The sequence below is a fragment of the Rhea americana genome, unplaced genomic scaffold (assembly GCF_003343005.1).
Source record: "Rhea americana isolate MKP2758 unplaced genomic scaffold, rheAme1 scaffold_278, whole genome shotgun sequence".
In the NCBI taxonomy this organism is placed as follows: Eukaryota; Metazoa; Chordata; class Aves; order Rheiformes; family Rheidae; genus Rhea; species Rhea americana.
This window is the reverse complement of record NW_028186399.1, coordinates 652,526-664,817: the sequence shown is the minus strand read 5'-3', so window position 1 is coordinate 664,817 and position 12,292 is coordinate 652,526. Positions and strand designations below refer to the sequence as shown.

At 42.0% G+C, this 12,292-nt stretch overlaps 1 protein-coding gene across 1 annotated transcript; it reads left to right on the top strand.

Moving 5' to 3' along the window:
• The first annotated feature begins 206 nt into the window (after positions 1-206).
• On the top strand, positions 207-11,815 carry RAB11B (RAB11B, member RAS oncogene family). The gene is made up of 4 exons (XM_085308511.1): positions 207-437; positions 2,442-2,635; positions 4,272-4,352; positions 6,791-11,815. Exons 1-4 carry the CDS (start codon positions 226-228, stop codon positions 6,934-6,936), a joined length of 633 nt encoding a protein of 210 aa, XP_085164637.1. The 5' UTR covers positions 207-225; the 3' UTR covers positions 6,937-11,815.
• Positions 11,816-12,292: the final 477 nt, after the last annotated feature.

Here is a 12,292-nt window from a genome sequence, read left to right as displayed (position 1 = left end):
CGTTTCCGTCTTTGAGGAATTGAACAGCTGCTAGCGATTGAAGGCTTTGGGGCTGCTTCGGGGGAAGCAAGTGTGAGAGTGGTAAAATCTGAGGTGCTGTCAGCGTAACTTCCTCTCATGTTTGGCTGTGCAGCTCCTCTGGTTCCTTCCTGCAAGCCACCACAGCAGCCAGGAAGCCTCGGTGCTCTATATAAATGCTCAGGTGAAGAATTAATTTTGAAAATAATGTGTTTTCTTTCAGTTGTGTTGATTGGAGACTCTGGAGTTGGAAAGAGTAATCTTCTGTCACGCTTCACACGCAATGAGTTCAATCTGGAAAGTAAGAGCACCATTGGGGTGGAATTTGCCACCAGGAGCATCCAGGTGGATGGGAAGACGATAAAAGCACAGATCTGGGATACTGCAGGACAGGAACGGTACCGTGCCATTACCTCGGCGTAAGTACTGTGTGTTTCCTCAGACTAATAGTAGAACTATAGCAAAGATCCTATAGATAAATTCATGGGTAGAAAATCAGTGAGACGTAATTGGGAGACATGGCAAATCATTTGGAGAGACTTCAGTGWCAATCTATGTCATAACAGAGCAAATATATTAAGTAACACAAAAATAATGAAAACAATTTTTAGATTACAGTGATACTATTGTAGAAAAATACTGTAGAAAAATGATAGCTTAAATAAAAAAAAGAAAGCTTGGGAAATTGCTTGAATCTTGTGATCTGGGTGTGGGATGTTTTTTTGTTTTTTTAAATCTTGTATCATGTTCTAGTCTAGGCATGGTAGTGTAACACAGTCCAAGTGGCTTTCGGTCTTCATTGCCCCGTCAATCCTGAGGTTGAAGGTATTCTTAGGACATTCTGCAGCCACAAATTCACTTGAAATCTCAGAGTTTGGGTTAGTTGTAGTGCTGAAAGCTTTATCCAAGGACACACTCTACATAGCAATGCAAACGTTGAATCTGCAGCACTGGACACGTCCCTGTTTATGAAAGTGGTGGTGAGAAACTTTTGAGTACAGCAGTTTGTTAATCCAGACGGTGTATTAAGATGTGACCTCAAATCTGCTTCTCTGCAGGTAGTACGCATAAGTGCGGGGGGGAGGGGGTGGAGGCGAGGAGGAGCTGCTGATAGGCCTCGTTATCCAGGCCATGTTCTGATTAGTGAGCTGAAATTTTCTACTCTTACAGATGTATCAGTTTCTAAAGGTGTAAAGCTGTTCCTGAATCATGCACAAATTGAGCTATTTTAAACTTCAGGTTAGRGGTACTTTTTTGATGTAAAATGTATGTATACATACATTATGTGTGTACATATATGTGTGTGTAAATATATATACACTATATATATATACACAGAGAGGGGGAATGGTAAGGCAGAACAGATGGGAGAAAAATAGAAGACGGTAGAGACCAAAGGGAAAAATACGTAGGGAAAGAATGCAAAATCAAAGCAGCAGCAGTAAGTGACAATTTCAAATTACATCTTTTCCATAATAATTGGCTTGTTTTTCAGAGCATTTTATGACCTCTTAATTTTTTATCGCTGCCACAGAAGCTTAGCAAATAAACCTGCTGRTTGAGTCTAGTTCAACAGCAGACTTAGCTGATGAGAATTGATACATCTGTGGTCCTGTGGTCTTGCTTCTCCTGTATGCTGTCGCAAACTCTTGCTGGACTCGCTGGTAGGCTAGTTCACCTTGCAGTAAAATATTTATTTCCCCTTATTTGGCACCCCGAATCAACTCAATGACATGTTGGACAAGTATTGGTGGAACAATGTAGAAATGGTGGGATTATGTAGAGGGGAAATACAGGAATCATATCCCTGTCRATGTAGATCGGCTTGTGCAGTCCTGAGCCCTCAGCCTGAGTTGAAATTGGCCCAAACCTGCACTGAGGGAGCAAACTCTGTTCTTAGATTATGGGCCTGTGAATAAGGGTCAAATAGCCCGGAGGTCCTCCCCCCTACTCCTGCTTTTTTAAGAGGGACAGGAGTTATTTGAAAGATGTATTTAAAAGATGAACAACRATCACTGACAATTTACAAAACTGTCTTTTCTACTGGAAAAATAAGTTATAAGCTTCAAAACACCTTCTGTCAATACTGATTCTGGAAGGTGCTGTGAGATTTTTAGTCTAAAACGTTTTAGACTAAAAAAAAGTCACAGCTTCCATGGTTGTCAGCATTTTGTTAAATAGAATTCTATTTTCTAGAGACACCATTAGAAAACCCTCAACAGTTGGAACTTGTGTTTTTTAAGGAATGGCTTAGAAAAAAAAAATGCAGTATTTGCATCAACACAACTTTCTTTAAAGGGCCAGGAAGAGTACTAGTTTTAACTTCTGTAGTAGTAAATTGTATAGAAGAACCAGATATCGRTGTTTTTGTTATAACTCTTGGACAGAGCTCTCTGTAAGAAATGTACCTAATATGGTTTCAGATATTACCGTGGTGCTGTTGGGGCCCTTCTTGTCTATGACATTGCCAAACATCTCACCTATGAGAATGTGGAGCGTTGGCTAAAGGAGCTTAGAGATCATGCAGACAACAATATTGTCATCATGCTGGTGGGTAATAAGAGTGACCTCCGCCATCTGAGAGCTGTTCCCACCGATGAGGCCCGGGCTTTTGCAGGTTTGTAGAGAGTATGTTTTGYGTTAATGCTTTCTGAACTTGATCACGTTTAGTGCAGACTGAACTCATGCTACTGCTGTTCAGGGCTGAACTTTCACCTCAAGTCTTATCTTGGCCCTAATAAAAGTATTTTAAGATTTTTTTTWAATGAAAATATCTTGGCTTATGAAATAGATCTTTTTTTWAAAAAAATACTGTTWGTAGTACATGTTTTTGAAACATTGTCCTTGAGCTACCTGATATCTGAAGCGTAAACATTTCCTCTAGCCAGGCTAGAAACAGTAAGCAACATTTGGAGGAGAAAGTGTTCTTGGAAAAATAAATTCAAAGGGATTCTAATGTGCCCTGGAAGTTTTGAAAATAACCCTTTTCACTTAAAATGAACTAAACTTCTGGCTGTRGAGAGGATTTAAAATTCTCCTTGCTTAGTGTTTATTCAGTCCCATCTCWGTAAACAACATCACAACACAAAATGTCCTTTCTTTGTCGAGGTGTGGCTCTACTGAGAGCTGTATCAACATGGAGAGCTGCAGATGAATACTGAGTCTTCTCTTAGATGCTGTAGTTTCTGCTCCACAGCGCTGATGCACGTAGTAATGTCATTTAGTTTTATTCAAATGCAGTGATCATCAGGCTTAAGTTATGAGTCGTTGGGAGAAATCCAGTTGGTTATGTGAGCTTCTGTATTTTTTTCCCTGTCTTCAGGAGCTTGCAGTGGACTCATCAAATGCTATCTTGCACTTACACCCCYAAGGACATTTAGCCCACTGTTGTGGGGCTGTCAAGCTTGGAGCTTGAATTTAAAATCCTAGAAGTATTAGTAGGGCTTGCTGAAACGTATTTTCTGAAGTCTGCTATCAAGCAAGTACGTTGTACTTAGTAAAGCCACTAAACTGCACAAGTTTGCAGTTGAATGTGAGGCAAAGACTATACCAGAGTATTGAGACAAGTTAGTAGACACTCCAGATAGGGTATTACTTTGGTCCTCAGCTGCCTGTCAGGACTGGTATAAATACCTAGTGGTATTTATACCACTTTTATATTTATACCAGCAACGTAAGCTCTGTGACTGAAGCTCACCTATGTCTAGGCAGGCTGTACTGTACCATTCTAGGTGTGATGTTCAGGTATTCATGACAATAGTTAAAAAAATAAATAAAAATCATCTGCACTGCAAGGGAAAAAAAAAGAATAAAGACTGTATTACCAGGGGGTTATTGTATTTTGGAGATGGGACGTGATTAGAAAGTTGTAGATCTGTTTTGGGATGCAGAGAAGGCTCGTGACTCCTGTGGCAGCCAACATGCTTCAGCCTGTGCTCTTGCTCAAGGTACCTTGAGCAGTGAGCTGTAGCCTGATGAGAATAATATTGTGCAGGGCTGGGAGAAGTATTGCTTGGCTGAGTAAGGACTGCAGTGAGGGAGATGTTCTCACACGATGGTGAGGTACTGGCCAAAGGTGATGCTGCTGAAAGGCTATTAGCTAAATAAATGCTGCACAAAGTTTTTCAGTGTATAACAGGGGTGAGGGGGGAGGAACTAGACCAGGCACTAATTGATTTGGCTTAAAAATAAAGGTGAAAACCTGAAAATAAAGTGCCATTAAACTTAACTGAAGCACTTGTTATTTATTACAGAAAAAAATAATTTATCTTTTATTGAAACTTCTGCTCTGGACTCAACAAATGTAGAAGAAGCCTTCAAGAACATCCTTACAGGTATGGCTTGTTAAAGATTCAAGTGACACCTTGAGGTACTAAAGCTCCTTCATGGGCATATTTTGCACCTGTCTAAATTGTTTTGGTGTTGGGAATGATTGTTTGCAAGTTCTGGTCTTAGCTTTGTCTTCCCTTCGTCTCCCCTATCTCCCCCCTCCGCCTTACTGCCCCAGCACACAACCCACCTCCGTGCCCCAAAATCTGGAGATGTTCTAGTCTTCTGATGCTCCTTAAATTCAAGCTATTGCAGTAGCACTATACAAAGGATACTAGGAGTTCATACCTGCACAAAATGTAGGCATTGGAGGCATACCCCTATCAGGAAGTTAAATGTGCCAGAGTTTTCTTGCACTGAAAGCAGAGTGGTACGTAATTCTTTTGTCCAGACTATTGAACTGTTACTCRTAATTGATTGCAATGGTTGTGCATGATTACACCCCAACAGCATAGCTGAATGCAGGCTGCCTTCTGGGAATGTCCCTGAACAGTGCCAGGAATTGTTTGGGAAAGTGATAATGGTCACAAGCTAAAACCAGGCCAGGGATAGTGATTTCCACTGCGCGATAATGTTCCTCAGGACTGTTTAACTGATGTAGATGCAGCTGAGTATGCTGTCCAGCTGCAGCTTCAGACTTCATGCATATACATGGGAATGCTGTTTGACTTACGCAGTAGGTCCACTGCCTTAGAGTATTAGACGTATTCTGTGCAGTAATATTCTGCTACTTGCTTTTGGTCTCTTCCCTACTGGGACTTGGAGTTTTCCTCCTTAGGATGAGACTGTCGCTTCTGGGTGCAGAAGGCAGCCTAAGGTGCTTTTAGGAGAGACCTGCCAATGCTGCCTGCTGTGACAGATAAGGTGTTTAGGGTGCCAGAACTCAGACTGAGGTCAGGCTTGGGCAAACTGAACTCAAAGTGCTCCCTCTTAGCAGCATCCTGGGCTCTCAAGAGAGCCAAGACTGGCCGGTTTAGATTCAGTGTGGATGTAGCTAGTGGGGCTGAGTAGTCCTAAAAAAGCTGTTTCTAAAGTGACTACCTGAGGGAGAWTCATTCTGCCAAGGGAGGAAAAGAAACTGGAGAAAATGTTTTGTGTAGAGCAATTAGTTGGAGGAAAGCATGAGGAACTTGGAGGAGGGAAGAGAGTGGAAGACACAGGCCAGGGGTTTCTTTACAGGCTCCCAGTTTGAGGGAGTCACTACAGACTTAMAACAGCAGCAAAGCTAATGGATGCTACCCCAAAGACAGGAGGACTTGGTGGTAACTCTGAACAACTAGTATTAAAATACACCACTGAGCATAAAAGAAGGGGATGTGATAATATCGCTATAACTCTCCTCGTCCCTTTTTATTAAAAGGGCTGAAGGTAGTCAACAGTGAAGAGATCAGTATTTGGTTAAAGGCTTCAATTTTAACCAGTGTAAACATACTTTGTTTCCCCCCCCAAAAAATAAACAAACAAGCAGGGGACAAAACATGGCAAAACCAAAAAAATTCCAAGCACTCTCCTGTGATTTTTAGTCTTKGATAAAGACATTGGCTGTTGCAATTCTGAGTCTGTAGCTGTATGAATGTGACCATAATATTTACTGCAGACTTCCAGGGAGGTACTTGCCCTTTTCCTGCTGCACAATGGAGGGAAGTTGGAACACAGGCTTATATTTAGTGAAATAAGTGATATAAAAATATTTCAACTGTTAGCAGAAATAATTCTGCTAACCATCCAACTGAAATGGTTGATTTCTGAAAGCTTCTAACCTGACAGTCTCTCGGCAGCAGTTTTGTGAATCTGCGTGCTCTCAGGCTTAATATAGGTCAAAGAAATTAACTCTCTCAGAAAAGATGTTGTTGGATCAGTGTGGAGCTTTATAGAACTTTGTTGCTTTTTCTTTTTTTTTTAAACTTCCGTGAGTGGGAAAACTGATTTGTTAGAGAGGAATAAGCATTTCTGTCATTTAGTTATAACAGTTTGCCAGAAGCTGAAGTGTGAAACAAATGCTGATGGAAAACCACTGCTGTGTGATGATATTTTGCAAGCATCCGTTGATGGTGTTTCTAGATAATGATGCTCTGTTTTATCCAAAATACGATGATTCCGTCTTTTAGAAATAAACATTCCTGCTGCTTTCTTCTTAAAAGGCTTTTTAACAATACTMATGTTCATGGAGTTGTTGAATAGAACATTACAGGAAGATAGTAAAGAATCTTGTCTTAGCTTCTCCAGGACAGAGGGAGAGARTATCCATTACAGACCTGGTAAGCTGGCAAACTGTTATGTTACACAGCTGATCAGACCACGTTCCCTTTAACAGCTCTCCGGTTACGTTAAATCTCCTCCGTCCTGGGTTCTGCCACGATCTTTGACAGCTTGCTGTGAGATTTGCACATTCTCTATTGGAAAAAAGCCTTTCTGTGCTCTAACGAGTCTGTTCTCATTTCAGAAATCTACCGCATTGTTTCGCAGAAGCAGATTGCAGATCGATCTGCACACGATGAGTCTCCTGGCAACAATGTAGTTGACATCAGTGTCCCACCAACCACCGATGGACAGAAATCCAACAAACTCCAGTGCTGTCAGAACCTGTGACCTCCTGTAGATGACTTTTGTGCCCCTCACTTCGTCTGTGCTTCATTTAGAAACTTGTGTGCACTTCTTTATCTCCTGTGATTCAGTGACTCCCTCTTCCTTCCTCTACCCCATCCCCAACCCCCTCCTYTCATCTTAGAGCTTTAATTGTAGGGCTAACATTCCCCTGCCTCTGAAATCCCCTTGAATGTGATGACTTTTGGGCTTGAAATATAGGCACTGATCTGATAGACATGTTTATGTTGGAACATCTGCTGCTGGATATTATCCCATGAAGCACTCTCCTCAAATGTTTTTTTTTTTCTTTGTTTTTCTTCTGGGAGAGAAACCATGGGGACTTGATTATAACAGTTGAAGAAATAACTACATTTAGGTTACAAAGTTTTTTCCTCTCATAGTCAGATTCTCTCATATCCCTAAGCATGGGGGAGAAATTAAAAGAAAATAGTTGTCCTACTAAATGCTCTGTTCTCTGTCCTGATAAGTCTCACAGTGAGGTTTTTAGTGGCTGCACACATAAGAAAGCTGTTGAAAATAACATTATTATGTAATTACCCCTAATACAGTTAGTCTGGCTGTGTAGTTTACTGTTTTCTGCTTGGGAAATCTTTCTCTATTCTTGTTTTATTTGGGAACAATGAAGTACATCTGCATTGCTTTCTCTGCCACCATGATTGCCTGTGCTGCTTGTGCAGGCTTTATGAAGTGGCTTAATATTTATTCATGGCTTATGTTAATCAGTTAACATTATTGTACAGTAAGTGCCAGCATATTGATTTCAAAAACCTTCTACAACCTATACAAGTGGGCTCATTTTTGTACTGTAGATCAGTGTCTGAAAGCAGGATCTTCTCTAGTTCCAGAATTTTTTGCATGCTGCTTTTTCTCTAGATCTCTCCTACCCCTGTTTGAGTGAGTGAAGCAATATTTTCATGTCATGTATATACCTGCACTTGTAAGGGTTTGGGTTGTTGTAGAGAAACACAATACTTTATACATTTTGTAAAACTTCTGCAGAACCATAGCATCTTGYACTTTCTTTTCATGATCTTTCACTCTTGGTCTTGTGCATAATCTTCCTGACCTCTACTAAAATGCATATTAAGATTTCACTTACTAATAACCTTTTGCTTCCCTCTTATTCTGTTTTACTGAATTGCAGACTGTAAATCTCAAATGATTGTACTTCACCTGATGTAACAGATTTGTCATCAGTAGGGCTAACTGCTATAGTATTTTGTTTTGCTGAATGGGAAGAATGTTATCACAACTTTGTGTAGTCAGTCTCTTGCTAGCTTGTGAAAATCCTCTGATGGCTTTTTGTCATTCACTCTCTTTACACTCTTGCATCCCTCAAGTAAACACTGAATGTTATGATGAGGCAAATACTGGGTGAAACTATATCAAGGAAGACTCGGAGACCATCTGCTGCTCTCTGAAGGCTAGTGAAGCAATTTGCAGTGAATTTTTGCTCTGTATTTCTTCAAAATTCTGAGACTGTGCCTCACTTAATACTATCTGCATGTTAGTGAGTTGATTTTTTTTTTTCCTGATACAAAGCAAATATGAAACTGTAAATTGTGCTTGAAGGGGAAATCTGACATTCCAGTCTCAACTGTTTTGTGTCTGGTTACGTAATAAAATTAAGGGCAGTTAACTCTGATGGCTTTTCTTTCACAAGATTTCCAGACCAATGCCTTTAATTTCRTGCTGTATCCACCTTGAGGGCTATAGTTCAAAGCTAAGTACACATAGTGCTTAGCCGTTTTTCAACTTTGTTTAGAGGATAGGCTCGAAGTAAAGGAGTGCACGCTTGCAGCCTAATACCATTGAACAACGATCTGAATTCCTCTTTGGGTATCACGGGGTTCTGTCCTGAGTGAGTCAAATAGTATTGGAAGCACTTTCAGCACCTGATACTTAATAGCATCCTGTTGAGGGAAGGTGCAGCAAGTGGGACTTGGAAACTTCTCCTTTTGGTGGTCTTAGATGAGGATGTGATGCATGGTCAGTACTGACTGAGGTGGCAGGTGAGCATCGCCTCAGAGTGTGGAAATGCWGAGATATTGAAAACATTTCCTTCAAGAACAAGTAGTCACTAAAGGAGCYAGGCTCCTTACCTCTTAATTTTGAACAAAACTTTTTATTGAGAAATAAGCTGGGATAGTGTGAGGAAGAATCATGCAGTTAAGAAGATTTTTTTTAAACCCAGGGTGACTTAATGCATTTATTCTGCAAATCCTGTTCTTAAGATGAACTTTCTGTGCTACCTTCTTCTCTGCTGGTGGTTAGTAGGGTTGATTTGACTTGGTATAAGAAACTGAGAATTAGTTTAGTCATTTCCTGGTATATCAGAAGAAATTTTTTCTTAAGTCTTTTGACTTTGTGGAAAGGTCTGAACTTTACCTCAGAGTCACAATGAAAGGTTCATGCCTTGGGCTTAAGTGTGGTTAGATTAGGTGGGTATTGAAGAGACCRTGTACAACTTCACCATGCATTGACCAAAGTTACCTTGGAGCAGGTGGCTCTGTGGAGTTGTCTTAGACCCATCTGCTTTGTGCCAGGACGGTTGAGGTGTTTCTGAAAGCTGTTTGGTGATGGGCATGGAAGGCCTGCTGTCTTTTGCTGCAGAACCGTTCGTCTCACCATGGACCGGTCYGCTTAGGATGCGGGGAGCATGCAGGCATATGTGTGTACATGCATGTGTTCACATTCGGAGATTTTGTGAGCGCCGTGTGCTAAGTGATGGTTTTTATCTGCCATGGTCAGTCAGTTTATTAAAATAGGTATTGACTCAGATTGCTTTGCTGCTGTCCTGGCAGTTAGAGAAGCAGCCCTCCTTCTGTGGGTCTGAGATGRTTTTTGTCTAGACTAATCACAGGGATAGCAGTGCCAAAAAAGGACAGTGGGCAGTTTTTTTTTTTTCCTGGAAAAACCACATTTCTATGCACAAAGAGGAGAAAAATGCTTTTGATCTTTGAATATTCTTGTGTCCTGCGGAAAGCACTGTGTACTTAACAGAAGCTATAGCTACAACCAAAACCACTGCTGGTGATGGCTACTGAAATCGTGCAGGGAAGACTCGGAGGAGTTGTTTGAGAGCTGTGAAGTTCTCTGATAGGCCACGCTCTTTACTGTGCTTTCTTGATGTGGAAGCAACTGAGTTAAATGTAACCCCACCTGGACTGCTTGCTGTTGTAATTTAGCCGGCTCCATATCTCAAAATGTAAGTGTCAGAAATCTAGAAAAGGCTTCAGTTTTCTTTCAGTGTGTTGTAAGAGGCTTGGGGGCAAAATCTGCCTTATAGTAAACCCCCAATGACTAGAAAGCTGCCTGCGAAAGAAAAACATGCTATACTTGCTTCACTCAAATATTGAGGGTAATTTTCCTAAATTTTGAAAGATAACACTAAAAATTGTTGCTTACTACCCTGTGTTAGTAATGTAATTGCTTTAGTTGAAGACCCCTGCTGATATTTAAATTGGATCCACCAATGCAAAGACAGACATTTTCTGCTAATTGACCTGTTAATTATGGGGAGAAGAGAGGTCTGAATTAACATGCAAAAGGGAATTGCTGCTGAGCAACAAGTAATCTGGTTAAATCAACTTCTTGGGGAAACTGTCTCAATTTAACTTTTTTTTTTCCAGTTCAGTGAGGTGCTTACAAACTGCTCCTGTGACTAGATGACTTGAGGAAGAAGTTTGGAGAGCTTAGAGCTCTTCTGTAGCCCACACAGGACAAGAAAACTTGGATCATAGGAAACTTTTAAAGCACTGTGATTGTGTAAATATAAAACTGCAATTGATGGGTGTCYGCTGAGGCTGCTTCATACCTTACTGAAAAGACTTGTGTGCCTCAGAGCACCATCAAAATTTGGTAGAAGGAAAAAAAAAAAACTATTTTCCCTTCTTCCCGCTTTGCCTGCTCCTSAGTGCTTTGGCCAGGTTAGAAGCAGTAGGATGACTGCTGACTCCTAAGATCCCCAGTTTGGGTGCTGTTACATTATTTTGCTAGATAACATTTAATGACCCCACAGTATCTGGAAAGGCTGGTGACTTCTCTGCTAAAAGGAGAGAGCTCTCAGCTGGACATACCAGGATGCGTAGGATCAGTCTATGCCTTTTATTTAAGCAGATCACTCACCAGAAGCGATTTGATCAGCTGGAAAAACRTGCAGTAGGATTTTGACTTTGTGATGCTTTGATTCCTGCATGCTGTACGGTTCCAGAAGTCAGGGATGTGATCTGTTTGTGGGGTTTTTTTGGTTGATTCTTACCTGCGCTTGGTGATAAGGTTCTGTTCCAAGCTTGAAGATAGAATTTGCTTAGAGGTTCTGATCTGTGTAGAAGCAAGATACTCGTGAAGTGATTTGAGCACTTAGGGAGGCTCTTTTCCTTCATAAAATGTTAAGAAAAAAAACAGTATTAAAGGTAGAGGCCTGAATTTCAAATAAGAAAAAAAATTGGGCAATTAGAGGTGAAGACTAACTATCCTTCAAGATACAATGTGTCAGGGTTGAGGCTGGGTTCTTTTGTCTTTTAGGCACTGAATATGGTGATACTGCAGATAATTCAGTTTGAGTGGTGATTATTAGAATATTTCMATGAAAAATAGTATCTCCAGGGCTGCACTGTTTCAGTAAATAACAGCARTTATTTTAAAATGGTCAGATAATGTGCAGTAGTGTTGTCTGTCAGGCTTTGTAGGCTATAAATAGCACTGGACCTTTATGCAACCCAGAAGAGAGATTCCTTCCATTTACTTTTACTCCTGGTTCCTGTTCAGTTAAGTGCAATTCACTTTGTAAATATAATGCAACACTTGATTTTTGTGCATGGTTATTMTGTATTGTGGATATAAAGATTGCCAAATCATACCGTGTGTGTAAGGTTCTGTTTCAAACCTGAATGTAGGTAAGGTGGGGACGTAACTTCGGCTCTGTGGAGCCAGTAGGTTACCAGGGCCAGCTGTGCGCGAAGGGGGCGGGGCCGGGGCCCAGCTGTGCGCGAAGGGGGCGGGGCCGGGCGCCGGCTGTGCGCGAAGGGGGCGGGGCCCGGCTGTGCGCGAAGGGGGCGGGGCCGGGGCCCGGCTGTGCGCGAAGGGGGCGGGGCCCGGCTGTGCGCGAAGGGGGCGGGGCCGGGGCCCGGCTGTGCGCGAAGGGGGCGGGGCCTGCGTGCCCTTGGCTCGGCGCTGCCGACCTCCCTGCCGGGCCGCTATTGGCCGGCGGCCGTTGCCAGCGGGGTCGCGTTGCGACGCCGGCAGCGCTCCGCGCTCTCCCATTGGTCCGGCGGGGCGCTGGCGTCAGCGCGACGCGGCGCGGGGATTGGCGCGGGGCCGGCGCGGCGCTCGGTGC

Excerpts from the sequence above, each read along its gene's own strand:
- RAB11B (XM_085308511.1), top strand. The coding sequence starts at position 226 with ATGTGTTTTCTTTCAGTTGTGTTGATTGGAGACTCTGGAGTTGGAAAG. Across the intron at positions 2,636-4,271 it reads TGAGGCCCGGGCTTTTGCAG|AAAAAAATAATTTATCTTTT; the intron begins GTTTGTAGAGAG and ends TATTTATTACAG. Across the intron at positions 4,353-6,790 it reads CTTCAAGAACATCCTTACAG|AAATCTACCGCATTGTTTCG; the intron begins GTATGGCTTGTT and ends TTCTCATTTCAG.